The 17,903-nt window shown below is 46.2% G+C and overlaps 1 protein-coding gene across 2 annotated transcripts in view; it reads left to right on the top strand.

The window, feature by feature from the left end:
• The window catches only part of TTC28 (tetratricopeptide repeat domain 28), a 483,355-nt gene that overhangs the window by 433,376 nt on the left and 32,076 nt on the right, over window positions 1-17,903 (top strand). For both annotated transcript variants that reach the window (XM_075012421.1, XM_075012420.1), the window contains one exon: window positions 13,097-13,276. In XM_075012421.1, the coding sequence (XP_074868522.1) occupies window positions 13,097-13,276 (180 nt within the window). The remainder of the gene's footprint in view (window positions 1-13,096; window positions 13,277-17,903) is intronic.

Raw genomic sequence — 17,903 nt, 5'->3', positions numbered from 1 at the left:
GCAGACCATCTCAGCAGGTCCTTCAAGACCACAGGTAATTCATTCACCCAGAGGTAGCAAGATCAATTTTCTGTCTGGGGTTATACCCAAATAGACTTATTCGCCATGCACCTCAACACCAAGTGCGCCAGGTTCTGCTCTTAACAGAACCACAGTCCAGGGTCTTTGGCACATGGATTAAGCATTAAGGGAGGGGTTCCCTTGTCTATGCATTCCCTCCAGTCCCCCTCATACACGAGGTCCTTCTCAAGATAATATCAGATAAGGCCTCAGTAATTCTCAGAGCCCATGCGTGGGCCAGACAGCACTGGTACACTTACCTGGAGCTGTCTAAGTGGTGCCAAATCACACCCCCCTGCACTCAGACTTACTTACCCAGGAGAACGGCCATCTGCAGCACCCTGGTCTCAGGTCACTTCACCTCAAGGCATGGAAGCTTCGACGCTGAATGCCATGGAACATTCATATTGGGACCCGGTGAAGGAGGTTCCCATGAACAGTAGGAAGCCTTCAACCAGAGCCATTTACTTGACCAAATGGAAACAATTTTCAATTTGGGCAAGCCAGAGAGGGTTTTCTCCTTTGCAGGCGATGATTCCATTAATGTTAGATTATCTGTGGCACCTTAGTCAGCTGGGGTTGTCCTTAGCTTTTATCAGAGTACGCATGGCAGTTATGTCTGTCTTTCATCCTGAACATGGATCATCATAGGTGTTCTCAGACCCAATGGTCAGAAGTTTCATTAAGGAATTGGAAAGCATACACCCACCAATTAGGCAACCTCTCCCCATGTGGGACCTCAGTTTAGTTTTATCTGGACTCATGGGTGCTCTGTTTGAGCCCTTGCCTCTTGCTCCCTTCTGTATTTGTCATACAAGGTCACTGTTTGGGTGGCATCAGCCAGGAGGGTGTCTGAGGTGAAGGCTCCTGTGGTGGACCTGTCCTCAACAGTTTTCCACAAAGACAAGGTTAGACTGAGGCACCATCTGGTGTTTTTACTGAAGGCAGTCTCCTCGTCCCATGTCAACCAAGAAATTTCACTGCGAGTCTGTTACCCAAAGCAACATGCTAACCCTTGGGAACAGAGTTTACACATGCAGGACAACCGAAGGGCCTCAGCCTTCTATTTGGACAGAACCAGACCCTTCAGGAAATCTCAACAGCTTTTTGTAGCTGTTGCAAATAGGATGAACGGTCTCCCAGGGTGTTTGCAAAAGATGTCATCATGAATAGTAGCATCTATTGGCGAGTGGTACAAACTAGCAGAGGTTTCCCCTCTTCCTCCTCTCCAGGCTCACTCTATGAGGGCCCATGCGTCTTCAATGGCCTTCCTGGCCCATGTTCCTATTCAGGAAATTTGTAGGGCAGCCACTTGGTCCACTGTGCAATCACACAGCAGGTGAGGGAAGATGCTGCAATGGGTAGAGTGGCACCCCAGTTGTTTCAGAACTCCAACCCACCTTCTAATGTTAATGTTAGCTGGGTATTCACCTAAATTGAATTGGACATAAGCAACCCCTCGAAGAAATAAAAATTATTGCTTACCTCTGTAACTGTTCTTCTTTGAGGTGTGGTTTTCATGTCCATTCCAAAATCCTCCTGCCTTCCCTGCTGTTGGAGTAGCTATCAAAAAGGAACTGAGCCCGGGGAGGTGGCAGGCCAGGCAGGGAAGTCTGCTGGGGAAAATTTGTCCAGAAATTGGGCACATGTGTGCCAATGCATGTAAATTGGAATGGACATGAACAACACATCTTGAAGATGTGTTACAAAGTTAAGTAACTGTGTTTTACAGCAAGAGCCTGGAATAGTCAGTAGGAAAGGCCTAGCCCAAGCCCTTGGCACAAGCTAGGCTGCTTGCTGCATTGAGGGGAGGCTGCTGGGATGTGCTTGCTGCTGGGCACAGGTGAGGTTGCTGGCCATGCTGGAGCTCAGGTAGGGTGCTGTTGTCAGTCAGGTGAGGTGAAGTGTTTCTGGGCATGCTCAGAACCACATCATGTGGTGCCATTGCTACATCCACATGCTGCTAAGGAGCCCAACCAATCTCCGGTGCTTAGGAGGAGCACCAGGTGCAAAAGACCTACTGGGAATGCAACATATGGCCAAGGGACACCTGTGCATAGGAGAGAGACACTAAAGAAAGGGATTGCACTTAATCGCTTGCACACCAGCTCGGCGAATGGAGAGTGACTTTGGGTGCATGCTGAGATGTTTGCTGTGGAGTATGTGACAGAATCACAGTGACCCACAGAGCTGAGAACATTTTCACAGCCATCTTATCTGACACTGGATGTCTGGGTTTACCTGCCAGCTGCAGTTGTGCTGAGGCACCAGGAAAGTCAGCATTGATTTTGCACAGAACTCAGTGGGGGAAATGTCCGTGAGTGACAGACTGCACAGGCTTGGGCTTTTACTACATTCCTGGCTTCGCTTGTGGGAAGGAGTTGATTGGTGCAGTTTTGTTACTTGGTGTAGTGACACCTCTTCCCTAAGAGAGTCAGGGAGCCTGTGAATAGCAGAATTCCCTTCCCCATTTTTCTTTTTCCTACGGGCTTAATTCTCCCACCTCGCATGAAAGCCTGTGATACCTGTCCTGTAGTCCTCCTAGTTCTCCGGGCAGCTGCAGTGTGATTTTATCCATTAGGGGGCCATGCTGCACTGTCAGTGGCAGCCAACCTGGGAAGTCAGCTGCAAGTTCCCTGGACAGACTATACAGTTGTGTTTTTCAGCCTTCCAATAAAAGTATCGAGAATAAGTCTGAGATTATAAATCACAGCCACTTCGAGACTAAAGAGATTAGCTTCTTTATGCAATGTTCATAATTATTTGAACAACTGTCTTTGTTTAGCAGCCACGATGTTGTTAAGGCCCTGGATCAGGGAGTTGGAAAAGCAAAATCAAATAATATTTCACCTTCGGCATTATACTGCTATTTGATTTAATTTTTGCTTAAGGGGAAAGCTCTGCCTTGGCGGCTTCCTGGAAACATGCTGTCCTTTGTTGTCAGGAAGGCAGCCACACTCGCACTTATATTTAAGAAGTGCATAGTGTAGTTGCGTATAGCAGCCATCATAAAACATAACATCAGCTCCAGTCTGAGCCTCACAGGAGAGGGGGGCTTCAGCTCTGAGATGCCACATCAGAAAACTTGCAAGAGAAGCACAATGGGTGCAAAAGGACCTGGCGAGTCATTTGCACCTGCAGTGCTAATGACAACCTGTGAGGAGGTGCAGCAGGGGAGCCTTCTGGGTTTTCCAGATTGCTGGAGTCACCACTTATCTAGCTGAATACCACTTCTGGAGTGGCTTCCCTGGCTTTGCTGCAGTCTGTTTGGCTAGAAGGTGACAGCCCTGGGAGCATCCACACTGTGCCTTTCTAGTTCTTCGCAGTTGCTGTAATATCTGGGTGCTGCTCAGATGACCTGCTCCTTTCCAAACAACCTGCAGGAGGAGAGCAGGAGCCTGGGGCTGCCTCCATGCTTCTGATTTGCTCCTGGTTGAGATACTTGTGGTGAGATGAATGCAGGTTCAGGATTCAGCAGGAATGAGAAATGATTTCTCGCAAGCTGTTGACTGTTTGGCTGATGCATAGTAATGCATCCGAAAAGTGGGTTCTACTCATAAAAACTTACAAATTTGTTAGTCTGTAAGGTGCTGCAGGGGTGCTTGTCAGCAGTGTAGATGCGGCTCTAATCCCCATCTTTGAACGAACCCTTCTTCCATATTTTTTTAGGAAGAAGTGTTCTTTCGAAGATGGGGATCACTTTCGAAAGAGCTGTGTCTACACTGCTTTTCTTCTTTCGAAAGAAGAATATGCAAATGAGGTGCCATATATGTAAATCTACCCCTCATTTGCATTTTGATTTCACTCATTTGTATGACTCTTTTGAAAGAGGAATGCTGGTGTAGATGTAGCCACAGTGTGCAGGCCCAAAGGTTCCTTGCATAACTGCTGAATATAATGAAAACAGAATGTAATTAAGGATATACAACACAAGTTACAGCTATTTGGGCATATCTGCAGAATGAATGACAAGCAAAAACCCAAGACCCTGGTATTCAGCATAATGGACAGTTTGAACAGGAGAGGCAGACCCCACAGAGAATGGGTAGATGATATAGTAGATTGGTGCAGAACCAGTCTACAGAAACTAAGCCACTCCACGCCGGACAGGGAAAGATGGAAGGAAATAGTGAAGGAGGCATCAGTCACTAGTGGGTACTGGCCCCATGGTTGATGATGATGATGATGATGATGATGAAGTTATCCCAGGGGGCTACAATTTGGAAGGTGGCACCTGCTGCCAGGGAGGGAAGCAGCATTAGTGCTGATGATTCTAGTGCAAGGAAGCTGACCTTCAGAGGGCTCTGAGAGGGACCATTTGCCAGTTGGGTTCTCTGTGCTGGCTTCTGCCAGATTCTGGAGCAAGCTAAATCTGGGCACTGCACTCACCTGTTTTCTGAAGGGCTTGAATAGCCTGGGAGTGGCTCTGTTAACAGGCTCTCCAGATGCTCTGGGCATCTGCTATTTCCCTCAGGCCTGAGAAGCATTGTGGCTGGGCACTGGGCTGTAATACTGTGTGACTGACTCAGGGTACCCTGTGGCTGTCCCCCTGGGGGTTAGGGGCTGCAGAGAAAGCCTTGGAGAGCCTACTTCCCAGCATTATGATAATCAGTCACACGTGGGAATGGATAGAGAAGACCATTTGTGCATTACCTCAGCAAATGGCAGCTCTGACTCTGCCAGTGGCCCAGACACCCTGTCCCCTTATTGGCAGCTTGTCACTGGTACCCATAGTGCATTGACTACTAAGAAGAGGGGTCCCCAGACCAGCAGCTTATTGGCATTTTAGCTGCTGATGCCACTGCCAGCACGCAGTGACTCTCATACTCCCACCAATTCATCAGTCGCTCAGGCACATAATTATGTGGCTTTCCAGCCACCATCATGTACTGGAGCCTGGTGCCCCATGGTCACCAGGCTCCCTTGCCACCTTAAACTCTGCACCAATTGCTTTCATTGAACAGCTTCTTTCTGTTTAATCTTGCCCCTGAAAATAGCTCTTGGAGGCATGTGAAATGCAAATGAGCCTCATAATTTTATTTCTGTTTTCCTAACACACATGCAGCTATCCTGAAAAAAAAATTAAACCCTGGAGGTTTCCATGCAAATGGAAAATTCTGCTAGGCACATGTCACTATGGCTTAGATAGTCTCATTATGTTGCCTGAAGCTAAAGCTCCCGGAGCAGTAAGTCAAACGGAATATATATATTTAAAAAAAAAACCCATTTCTGAAAAACAACAACCCCCTGGTGGGAAGCTACTGCTTGTCAACTTGGTCTCTGCAGAGAGAAGCAAGATTGAGCAGAGGCTGGTAAATTTAGCTGCAGAGCACGCAGGCTGGTTCACCACAGGCAGTGTGCAGGGGGGAGGCCTCCCTTTAGGAGCCGTTGGTGCTTGTAAACAATATGTCAGAATGGAGAGGACATTTTTCTCAGGAAGGCTCCTGAGGCAGCTGGATGTCAGAGTGACTGACCCTGAATCTTTGTCTCCAGTCGATAGAGGAGGGTAAGCTACAGAGCTGCGAGGAGGGCAGGAAAAAACAGCAAGAGGTCAGTGACTATTTTTATCTTCTCTTAAAAGAAAATCTCTTCCTTTCCCTTCTGCTGTTTTGTTCCCATTTCATATGGGAAAGTTTCTTGCAGTCCCTTTGTCTGACCTCCTAGCTTGTGTCTAGCCTTCCTCAGGTGCTGCTTCAGTGGGCCATTATGAATGTTGCTCTGTTTTTGCTGTGGGCTGTGACCTAAGCTTCCAGAGTCCCGCAGGAGATGCTGTTACTCCTCAACTCATCACTGAAGTGAGATCAGTGGGTCTCAATCTTACAAACAGCTATCAACATTAAAAATTGCTGCAGTCTCTGGTCAGGAGAGGCCCAGGGCTGGGATGGGGGAACTACGGATCAGGACAGAGGTGTATCATCCAACCTGTGTGTGCAGGACTTGGCACAAGTAATAAAATGCATCAGATCTCTCTCTTCTAATGCATACACCCATCCAGTCCTTTCTCTCCGGGTTGCCTGGTTACTCTGCACATGTAAGCCTAGTCACTGCATGCTGCTTTCTACCCCTTTTTACTCACAGTGGTCTGTGTTTTCATTTGACTAGTTAGGCCATGACCTGTTTGAAAAGGGGAAAGAGACTCTTCCAGAAAGGAAATCCTGCAACCTCCAGTTCAGTGGGAAGGAAAGAATGAAATTGGCTCTAAATTGAGGAATCGAAAAAGAAGCAAAGTAGGTCAGTAATTTGAGAGAGAGGTAGAATGTGGGTGTTTTCTTTCCAAGAATAATAGATCTGTCTGGTGCCAGAGGGGTTCTCTGGGTACCTACACAATGCAAGAACAAATGTTTGAAAAAGCCACGCCCAGTGCTGCTTGAGCTGGAGCCAGGCTTTCAGTAGGAAGAGATAAATGTCATTCACAGTTCCACTCAGAGTGGAGTAGGGCCAGTTCTCTCCTCATTTGCTGAGCAGCATGAGTAGCTGTCCTTTTCCTGTCAAAACAGATGTTCGCTGTGTCGGTTGCCAGTTAAAATCGTGTCACTCAAAAGAAATTCTAGTCCAGAGTGCAGAGCCCTTGTCTCCATCCTGCCAGTGAATACTCACACTTGGGAAAGAGCAAGAGGTCTCAAGGGACATACAACAATACACACTGAACAGGATTAATTTCAAAATCAGGTCAGGTTGAAGCTAAAATCTCATCTGGGCATGTGCTAAAGGGACCGGGTTGAAATGAAATGTCTATTTACAGGGCCATGCTAAACCTGCTGCTCTTAACATTGAGGCATCTGTCTGCTTAGCAATTTGTTGTCTGTTTTGTGGGTGAGATCATGTTTGCTGCTTCTGATATGTGTGGTGCAGATGCTGTTTCAGTGCTTCTTTTTCCAAATTGTATGTGATCTACAGAACTCCTTACTGTGAGGTGATGTTTCTGCTCTTGTTTGACCAAACACAATGAACCAGATTTAAATGGAATTCACTTTTACATCCTTAAATAAGACCAGAGGCAGCAGCTACCATTAATGACCTTTGTGTCTTTGTCTGTTTGATGACAACTTGACCAGTCTCTTTCTATTTCAACCTTTTGTGGACGAGAGGAGGAGATACTAACAACCAGCAGATCAATGTGCGCCATCCATACACTGTGAGGGAAGGTGTGGTGAGAAATTTGCCTTCCTAACATCCTGTGGATGGTAGAACTAATGAATTAACAGCCACTTATAACTGGGCACCATGTTCGGGTACTTGGGATCCTGAGGGCCTGGACTCATTGGAAGCAGTAACTGAGGTGGTGTCTGCCATTACTAAGTATCAGAGAGGTAGCCGAGTTAGTCTGTATCTTCAAAAACAACAAGAAGTCCTCTGGCACCTAACAGATATTTTGGAGCATAAATGGTCTTTGCTCACAAAAGCTTATGCTCCAAAATATCTGTTAGCTGACAAGGTGCCACAGGACTTCTTGCCATCACTAAGTTTTTCAGGACTGGATTCTAAGCCAATATTTAAAAGTTGTCCCTGGATTTGTGGAGAAGTGCAAACTCCCTGTCTGACATTTTTAGCTATTCTTGGGTTTGAAAGTTTCTGTGCCGACTGGTTCAACATCTGCTTAGCATACAATTGACAGTTCACTGATGATATTTTTGTGCAGAATCTCTGGGTGGGAGTCCCACTGCTGGTGCATTTGCTAGTGTCATTTCTTTGTGCTATCAGAATGAGGAACATTGAGTATCTTGACACCAGTTGCATGGAAGTGAAGCCTTTCCATTTGTTATGGGAAGGTTCTCAAAATAAAGCTCTATAAAAATGTACACCAATATGGCTCCTGAAGAGGATAGTGTCAGTTGCAGTCCAGCTGAGGAAGAATGTAAATAATACAACCTGCAGCATGCAGGTCTCAGGTGACAGGACTGAGGATAAAGGAACGTACAGAATGCAAAAGTAAGCACAGGCAGGACAGGAAAAGGCCTCACCACCACAGCCTCTAGGCAGCGAGGGGAATGCCCACTTCGTGCAAGGCCCTCACCGGTTGCTTCAGGCAGGCTGCAAGCAGAAGCTCTACTAAGCTGAAATACTGAGCTGAGCAGCTGTCCATCTGCTGCTCTCTAGTGAAGTGAAATTTTCATCAACATTTCAGACTTTGACAGCAAAAAAGAATTCTTTCAGGAATGTATTTATCGAAACTCTTAACATTTTTTGACCAGCTGTCTCAGTCCCCTCTCTCCTGTGCATGGAGATTCCTCCTGCCCTCTCCCAGTCCCCACTCTCAGACAGAGGCTTTGCAAACTCCAGTAGTGCAGCACAAAAGAAAATGAGTGGGGTGTCAGGAGTGCCACTCTGGGAGCCAAGAAACTGACCAGCCCTGATGGGCTGGTCAGTTTCCTGGCTCCTGCAAGCCCAGGGGAGCTGGGAACCAGGCTGCAGCCTGGTTCTCCTTTCCCCTCAACTTGCACGAAACTTTGAGTTACACTGGGGTTGCAGGAGCACAACCCCCATGTAACTCGAGGGTTTACTGTACAGGGTACTTGAAATTGAAAACTGGTGTCATATCCCCTCTCACTCTTCTTTTATCAGATTGCAGAAACCTAGTTCTTTTAATCTCCCCTCTTTGGTAATGTTTTCGTAACCTTTAGTCATTTTTGTTGTTCTTCCCTGCATTTTCTCCAATTTGTCCACATTTTTCCAGCTATGTGGTGCCCAGAACTGGATACAATACGCCATTTGAGGCCTAATCTGTGCAGAGTAGAGCAGAAGAATTACTTTTTGTGTCTTGTTTGTAACACTTCTGCTAATACATCCCAGAATAATTTTTGTTTTTTTTTGCAATAGTGTTATGCTGTTGTCTCATTTAGTTTATGATCCATTATGATTCCCAAGATCCCTTTCCACAGTACACAGTTAGGGTTGATCCTGCTTTAGGCAGGGGTCTGGACTCGATGGCCTCCTAAGGTCCCTTTCAGACCTTGGATTCTTGATTCTCCTTCCTAGTCTGTCATTTCCCATCTTGTATATTGTTTAACTGGTTGTTTGTTCCTAGCTGAAGTACTTTGTATTGTCCTTATTGAATTGCATCCTATTTATCTCAGACCATTTCTTCAGTTTCTCCAGATCATTTTGAATTTTCATCCTGTCTTCCAAAACACTTGCAACCCCTCCTAGCTTGCTACCATCTGCAAAATTTATAAGCATACTCTCTATGCCATTGTGTAAATCAATGATGAAGATATTGAACAGAACTGGATCCAGAACTGATCCTACAGAACCTCACTTGCTATGCCCTTCCAGCATGACTGAACCACTGATAATTACTCTCTTGGAGCGGACAGGAGGGTTATAGGTTATCCAACTAGTTATGTACTTACAGTAGCTCTTTCTAAGATCTCACCTACCAACTCCCTGAGCTTGTTGAACTCTGCCTTCTTTAAATCCATTGCCTTTGTTTTGCTGTTTGCCCTCCTGCAATTCCTTAGAATCTTGAACTCATCATTTGATGATAACTTTCACCCAAGCTGCCTTCCATTTTTAAATTCTCAACTGGTTCCTCTCTACTTGTCAAAATTGAATCTAGAACACTCTCTTTCCTAGTATCTTTCGCTACCTCCTGGAATACAAAATTGTCTCCAGTACATTCCAAAAATGTGTGTTGTTTTCCCAACAAATGTCTGGATAGTTGGAGTCCCCCAAAAACCACCAAGTCCTGTGCTTTGGATTATTTTGTAAATTGGTTTTTAAAAAGCACTATCCACCTCTTCTTCCTGGTTATGTGGTCTGTGGCAGACCCTTATTTTTTATGCCTTGTATCTTTATCCAGATTCTTTGAACAAGTCTGTCTCCTAGGTCCATCTTGGCCTCAGACCAACTGTATGTGTTTTTAATATGTAAGGCAAAACCCTTTCCCATTTTTCCTTGCCTGTCATTCTTGAGCAAGCTGTACGCTTCTATACAAACTTTCTAGTTGTGCATATTATCCCACTAAGTCTCTGTTATGGCAACTATGTCATAATTGTGTTCGTTCATTAGCATTAGGAGTTCCTCCTGCTTATTTCCCATACTTGGGAAATAGCCCTCCCTCCCAAACCCTCCTGTACTTGGGGTAGGAATGGTGTCCCTGGCCTCTGTTTGTCAGAGGCTGGAGATGGATGGCAGGAGACAAGTTGCTTGATCATTGTCTTCGGTCCACCCCCTCCAGGGCACCTGGTACTGGCCACTGTTGGCAGACGGGATACTGGGCTAGATGGACCTTTGGTCTGACCCAGGAATGGGCATTCTTATGTTCTGTGTTCTTATACTTCTCACGTTAGAATACAGACAGCCAAGAAACTCATTTGATTCCCATCCCCCAGTTCTGTCTTGTGTCTCCCGGATCCGTGCAGTTACAGCCTCTTGTCTCCCCAGTTTCTGACCCTTTCCCAAGTCTCCATAATTTTGAATTACTTGTGGACTTTGCTTACCTGCCCCCTTCAAACCTAGTTTGAGGCTCTACTCACTAGGTTCGCCAGTCTGTGCCCAGCAATGCGCTTCTCCTTCCTTGAAAGGTGGACCTCATCTCTGCCTAGCAGTCCTTTTTCCTAAAACTGAATCCTGTGGTCAAGGAAGCCAAAGCCCTTCTGACAACACCATGCTCTCAGCCAGGCATTCACCTCCAGAATGCACCTGTCTCTGCCTGGGCCCCTACCTTTGACAAGAAGGATTAAAGAGAATATCACCTGCACCAGTGCTTCCAGGGCCCTGTAGTTACTTCTGATCCACTGAAGGACATACCTTGCAGTGTCATTAATGACCACATGGAGGAGTAGTATGGGGTAGTAGTAGTCAAAGGGCCAGATTATCCTCAACAATCCCTCTGTAACATCTGGGATATGAGCCCTTTGCAGGCAACAGACCTCCTGGAATGCCATGTCAAGTTGACAGATGGGTGTTTGTGTCCCCCTCAAAAGAGACTGTTTAACCACACCTCCTGGGCATGGCTTTTAGAGAGATTCCACCAGTTGGTACCTTTGCATTGGATGCTCCCCCTCCCTCCCCCCCCCGGCCCAGCCTGGTTTTCTGTGAGTGGGAAATGCAGGCCACAGCGTCTGCAAAACCACCCCAGGATCTGCACAGAGGCATCCTTGGTCAGGTTGTCTATCTGGTTACAGGAGCAGGTACAGGAGACAGGAGCAGTACTGGCAAAGGTGATGCAGCCCTTCCTAACCACAGCAATTATGATTCCCTCCGACAAACCCCCTCTGAAATTCTCCATTTGCTGGCTCCCACAGCTCTTCCAGGTCAGCCTGACCTCCTCATTAACCCTAACCCTAACCACAGGGGGAGGGACGTCACAAGGCTGACTGAGGATGAGCAACACAATCAAAGGTACTTTGATGATTCATAGGAACAGCCATTACCCATATTTTAGCTAATGCATACACAGGAAGGCTCAACAGGCTGGACAAGCTCAATGGCCCACTGTGTTTCTTAATGAGCCACCCATTTGAATGGTCCATTCACAATATGCTGGCTAGACTGGATGCACACTACCTTGTGGCCAGTCTCAGAGGGACAATCATGTTAGTCAGTATCTGTAAGAACAACGAGGCGTAGAGACTAACAGATTTGACCCACAAAAGTTTTCACCCTAATAAATCTGTTAGTCTCTAAGGTACCGTAAACCCTTTATTTTACGGACCCCAATTTAGCAGACTGTGGGTACAATGGATGCCCCCTGTTGTTTCCAAAGTCTGCTGGGGGTCTGTAACTGCCCCCACCCCACCTCACCACCCAAAAAAGAGCCTCACCCCCCACTGTGGCCTGGCGGAGCCTCTGCTGGAGCTGCCACACACTTCTCCACCAAGGGTGTGGTGCACATGCAGGCAGGTAATACTTGCATACATGCTCCATTCCTGGTGGGAGGGGCACACGGCGATTCTGGTGGTGACAGCAGCTACTCCAGGCTGCAAGGTAGCCCCTCCAGCCTTGTGCAGTGGGGAGTTGGGGGATCTCAGCCACATAGCAGGGTCTCAGCCACAGCGGGGTCTAGCGGCTCCTCCAGAGGTTGCGGCTCCGGTGAGCAGCAGGTTTTTTGTCTTGTTTTGTTTTCTGGGTCAGGGCAGTTAACCCTTGCATTTAATGGACTTTTGGTAATAACAGACAACCCTCCCCCCGTTAGTCTGTTAAATGGAGGGTTTGCTGTATTGCAGGACTCCTCATTGCTTTTACCTTGTGGATGTTACCCCAGGAGCAAAGACATTTGAAATACTGATACTCAGTCAATATTCATTTTAGACTGAAAGATTATACATGCATACAAACAGGATAATCACACTCAGCAAATCATAATTTTCCATTGACACCTTATAAGGGTAGATTTTGTACAAGCTCTGTTATAACATCTAGCAGTGGCGGTATTAATGACATAAATGATCATGTTCCTTTCACAGAGCATCTCCTGGGGTCAATGTGTGTGGAGGGGAGAAGGGCAGCTAGTATATATAGCAAGATATTCCAAAACCCAAATCCAGATTATACAGTATTGTTATAGCTGACTGTATTGGTCCCAAGATATTAGCGAGATGGGGTGGGAGAGATCATATAATTTACTACACCAACTCCAGAACAGTGAGCCAGCAGATAGCTTCAGAAGTGTGTTTGGAGACTAGTGATGAGGCAGAGACCAAGCATGAGCCCTTCCATCCTTCAGTATACAGGAAGTTTGTGTTGGCGTGGGAATGGCAGTTATAATACAAGGCTGGAGAGTCGTTAAGTTTCCTAAAGCTGTTTGTGCCTCCTGAAATCTTTCCAGCAAAGAAGTGGAACCCAGTCCAGTAATCTGGCTAGAGATCTTCTGTCCATAAATGAAATGTTAATCAGTGCAAACATGTAGGGTGATAGGTATTGCATGCGGCGTCAGATGTGCTCTACTGAACAGCAGTTTTAAGACAGATGTTTCAAGCTTGCTGATTTTGAGAGCTAGAGACCCTGACATTTAGATGGGGACCAGAACATGGAGCATTTCTTTGGCTGTATAAACAAGGGGACTGAGAGCTGCCTGTGTGTCTTTCCTTCTCAGGGTCTGATGCATTCCAGTGGTCCAGCTGGCCGCCATCGCCAGCTGATCCTGGTTCTAGAGGGAGAATTGTATCTTATCCCCTTTGCTCTCCTGAAAGGAAGCTCCTCGAATGAGTATCTCTACGAGCGCTTCAGCCTCATCGCAGTACCCTCCATCCGGTCACTGAACTCCAGCTCCAAGGTATGGTTGTGCCCCATATTCCCAGAGCTCCTTCGGTGAGATGTGATATGCAGGGCCCCATCTGTGCCATGTGAGAGCTGAAGCCACTCCATGTTACGCAGACTTACCCTGCAAGGGCTCAGATTGAGCTGCAAGGATTTATTGCCTCTTCTGGTGACATCATCTACAAAAACAGAAATCACAAACCTGCCATCTTCCAGGGCACTGGTACTGATGAGCTCAGTACCAACAGTTTACTGTGATGCTTTCCAGAGCAGTGTCAGAAGTTGGGATTTCCTTTGCAACCAGACTGCGAATTCTGGGTGGGTGGAGCTCGCAGCTCGTATGTGGACTGAGTGACCTAAACTGTGTTTCCCTGACTTAGGCTGCTTCCATTTTGACAGTCCCTCATTCCCACAGAACTAGATTGGAGTAATGTCGAAGTGTGGGGCTTATTTCAAAGCTGCTGCCATCTATCTGCAATTTGAAGTCTGCACACTGAAATTCGCATGTCTGTCATTATGCTAATGGAGTGCTGAATATGCACATTAGCTTGCTTCAAATTGCCTCATTAGCATGCCACCTCCAAAAGGAGAGTGACAGTGTAGAAGCAGCCTTAGTCACTTCTTAGCAATCTGCTCATATGTGTGCCTGCCTGCATATTCCCTGTGGCATTGGCTGCAGAATTCTCATGACATTGAGCGCACAGGTTAGAGCTGGTACCTTAAGCAAATATTAGGAAAATACCATTTTGATTGAACTATGGCACTAACCTTCTGCATGTAAAAGCCCAAAAGTCTATGGGGAGTTCAAGGCCAATATCATGCTATCCAAGAATGCTGCAGTTCTTAGTCTTACTGCTCAGAACAGAGTCCCATTGTTCATCCTACCTTATTGCCATGTGAAACATAGTTGTTTAAATAGGAAGATGGGCCTGATTTTATCATTATTATTAGCATATATGACTTGGGCTATGTCTACACCAGAGGGTTTGTCAACAAAACCCAGGGAGCATGCAGATTCCCAACACATTCTGTTGACAGTAAATCAACAGAATGCAGCACTTCTATCGACAATCTTATCCTGCTCCCCCTGAGGCATAATGCCTCTATTGACAGAAAGCTGGTCTGGATATTCCAGGGGGGCCCTCTGTCTCCTTGTCTGCTGTGCTTCCAATTGGCTGTTTTGCCAATAGAGCAGCAAAATTACAAACGTTTGAATATTGCCACAATGTTAGGACTTCTCCGGTGTTTTGGAATTTCTCCTGTATTGCAAGATTTGGCCAGAGATTTGCTGAGCTAGCTCTTTTAGGATTCTTGGATGCAGGTCATCTGGGCCTTCTGATTTAAAATTGTTTATCCCTAAGAGATGTTTAACATTCTCCTTGGTTCCTATTATTACATTCTTGTGTGATAGAGCATCCTGATTCTTTCCAAAAACAGAACAGAAATATTTACTGAACTCTGCCCAATTGCCTAATTTGGTTAGTTTCCTCTGAAGCTTCTCACAGTCTTCTCTAGTCTTTACTAAAATATATAACTTCATGTCACCTGCAACTATTGCTAGCTGAGGAGTGATTTTTATTGTATCCTTTCCAATGCACTTTTCATCCTGAACATCCCAAAGAGATTTACAAGCTGGAATTGACTCATGCACCCTTTCTCAGTACTGATTGTTTCAGAAACAGCTCTTAATAGATTCCTGAAGTTTCATAATACAAATACAAATAAAGTTACAGGAAAAACCTAAGTTGAATGGGATAAAAAATACTTACTAACATAAAAACAATTAGTCACGGATTCTTCTTCCAGTGGTGTTCCTATGGGTCCTCCACATCAAGATATGAATGAGCATGCGTGCTCTTCATTGAAGGTTTTCATCAGCACTGTCCACAGGTTTGCACCTGTGCCCAAATACACCCTCATGCTTTGCTGTGAGACTAGATGAGGGAGAGACCTCCCACCAATACAGTTCCTGCGAAGCCATCTGTGGCTTGAGATGAAGCATTGCACTGTTAATAGCTAGAACCACCCAAGTCTACAAAGAAGATAAGACCCCATTCTCTGAACTGCATAAGAGAAGGGGAAACCTCCCCACCCCATGTGGGACCCAGGAGACCTTACATCTTGCTACAGCTATCACAGAATCCTAGGGCTGGAAGGGACCTCAGGAGGTCATATAGTCCAGCCCCCTGCCTGAAGCAGGATCAACTCCAACTAAATAATCTCACTAAGGACTATGTCAATCTGGGACTTAAAACCCTCTAGGGATGGCAATTCCACCATCTCTCTAGGTAACACATTCCAGTGCTTCACCATCCTCCTGGTGAAATAGTTTTTCCTAATATCCAACCTACACCTCTCCCTCTGTGACTTCTGACCATTGTTCCTTGTTCTGCCATCCATCACTACGGAGAAAAGCCTCTCTCCCGTCTCTTTAGAGCCCCCTTTCAGGAAGCTGAAGGCTGCTATCAAATTGCCCCTCCCTCTTCTCTTCTGCAAACTAAACCCCAAATCCCTCAGCCTCTCCTGATAAGTCCTGTGCCACATCCCCCTAATCAGTTTCGTTGCCCTCCAATGTACCTGCTCCAATGCAGTCACATCCTTTCTATACTGTGGGGCCTAGAACTGGACACAATACTCCAGATGTGGCCTCGCCAATGCTGAATAGAGGGGCTTAATAACTTCTCTAGGTCTGCTGGATATGCTTCTCCTAATGCATCCCAATATGCTGTTAACCTTCTTGGCTACAAGGGCACACTGTTGACTCATATTCAGCCTCTCGTCCACTGTAATCCCCAGGTCCTTTTCTACTGCACTGCTACTTAGGCTGTAACCATGCTTGGGATACTTCCGTCCCAAGTGCAGGACTCTTCTCCTTGTTGAACCTCATCAGATTTCTTTTGGCCCAATTCTCCAATTCATCTAGGTCACTCTGGACCCTATCCCTACCTTCCAACGTATCTACCTCTCCCCGCAAGCTTAGTGTCATCAGCAAATTTGCTGAGGGGGCAACCCATCCCCTCATCCAGGTCATTAATAAAGATGTTGAACAATAACGGCCCTACAACTGATGCCTGGGGCACTCCACTTGAAAATGACTGCCAACCTGACATTGCGTCATTGATCACTACCCATTGGGCTTGACCACCTACCCAGCTTTCTATTCCTCTTACACTCCATGGCCGTGTCTACACTAGCCCCAAACTTCGAAATGGCCACGCAAATGGCCATTTCGAAGTTTACTAATGAAGCGCTGAAATGCATATTCAGCGCTTCGTTAGCTTGCGGGCGGCCGCAGCACTTCAAAATTGACGCGCCTCGCCGCCGCGCGGCTTGCCCCAACAGGGCTCCTTTTCGAAAGGACCCTGCTTACTTCAAAGTCCCCTTATTCCCATCAGCTCATGGGAATAAGGGGACTTCAAAGTAGGCGGGGTCCTTTCAAAAAGGAGCCCCGTTGGGACGAGCCGCGAGGCGCGTCAATTTCGAAGTGCTGCGGCCGCCCGCAAGCTAACGAAGCGCTGAATATGCATTTCAGCGCTTCATTAGTAAACTTCGAAATGGCCATTTGCGTGGCCATTTCGAAGTTTGGGGCTAGTGTAGACATAGCCCATGTATCCAATCCATACTTCCTTAACTTATGGGCAAGAATGTTGTGGGAGACTGTATCAAAAGCTTTGCTAAAGTCAAGGTATATCACATCCATTAACTTCCCCATGTCTACAGAGCCAGTTACCTCATCATAGAAGCTAATCAGATTGGTCAGGCATGACTTGCCCTTGGTGAATCCATATGGACTACTCTTGATCACTTTCTCCTCTTGCAAGTGCTTCAACATGGATTCCTTGAGGACCCCTCCATGATTTTTCCAGGAACTGAGGTAAGGCTGACTGGTCTCTAGTTCCCTGGATTGTCCTTCTTTCCTTTTTTAAAGATGGGCACTACATTTGCCTTTTTCAGTCATCCAGTACCTCTCCCGATCTCCATGAGTTTTCAAAGATAATAGCCAAAGGCTCTGCAATGACATCTGCCAATTCCCTCAGTACCCTTGGATGCATTAAATCTGGACCCCTGGATTTGTGTACATCTAGCCTTTGCTAAATATCTGTTAACCTGTTCTTTACCCACCAAGGGCTGCCCACCTCCTTCCCATACTGCATTACCTAGTGCCATAATCTGGGAGCTGACCTTGTCTGTTAAGACTGAGGCAAAGAAAGTATTGAGTACTTCAGCCTTTCTCACTATATCTGTCACCAGATTACCTCCCTCATACAGTCCTTGCCTTACACCCTCCCTGATCATGCTCTTATTGTTAACACATCTGTAGAAAACCTTCTTGTTGCCTTTCACATTCCTTGCTAGCTGCAGTTCCCATTGTGATTTCACTTTCCTGATTACTCCCCAGCATTCTCCAGTCATATATTAATACTCCTCCTTAGTTATCTTTCCAAGTTTCCACTTCTGATATGCATCCCTTTTGAGTTTAAGCTCACAAAGGATTTCCCTGGTAAGCCAAGCTGCTTGCCTACCGTATTTGCTTTTCTTACTGTTCATCGGGATGGTTTGTTCCTGTACCTTCAGTTAGACGTCTTTAAAATACTGCGAGGTCTCCTAAACTCCTTTCCCCTAACTATTAGCTTCCCATGTGA

The sequence above is a fragment of the Carettochelys insculpta genome, chromosome 18, assembly GCF_033958435.1.
Source record: "Carettochelys insculpta isolate YL-2023 chromosome 18, ASM3395843v1, whole genome shotgun sequence".
Taxonomy (NCBI): Eukaryota; Metazoa; Chordata; order Testudines; family Carettochelyidae; genus Carettochelys; species Carettochelys insculpta.
The sequence above is the reverse complement of the archived record's forward strand: the minus strand, read 5'-3'. Positions and strand labels throughout refer to the sequence as shown.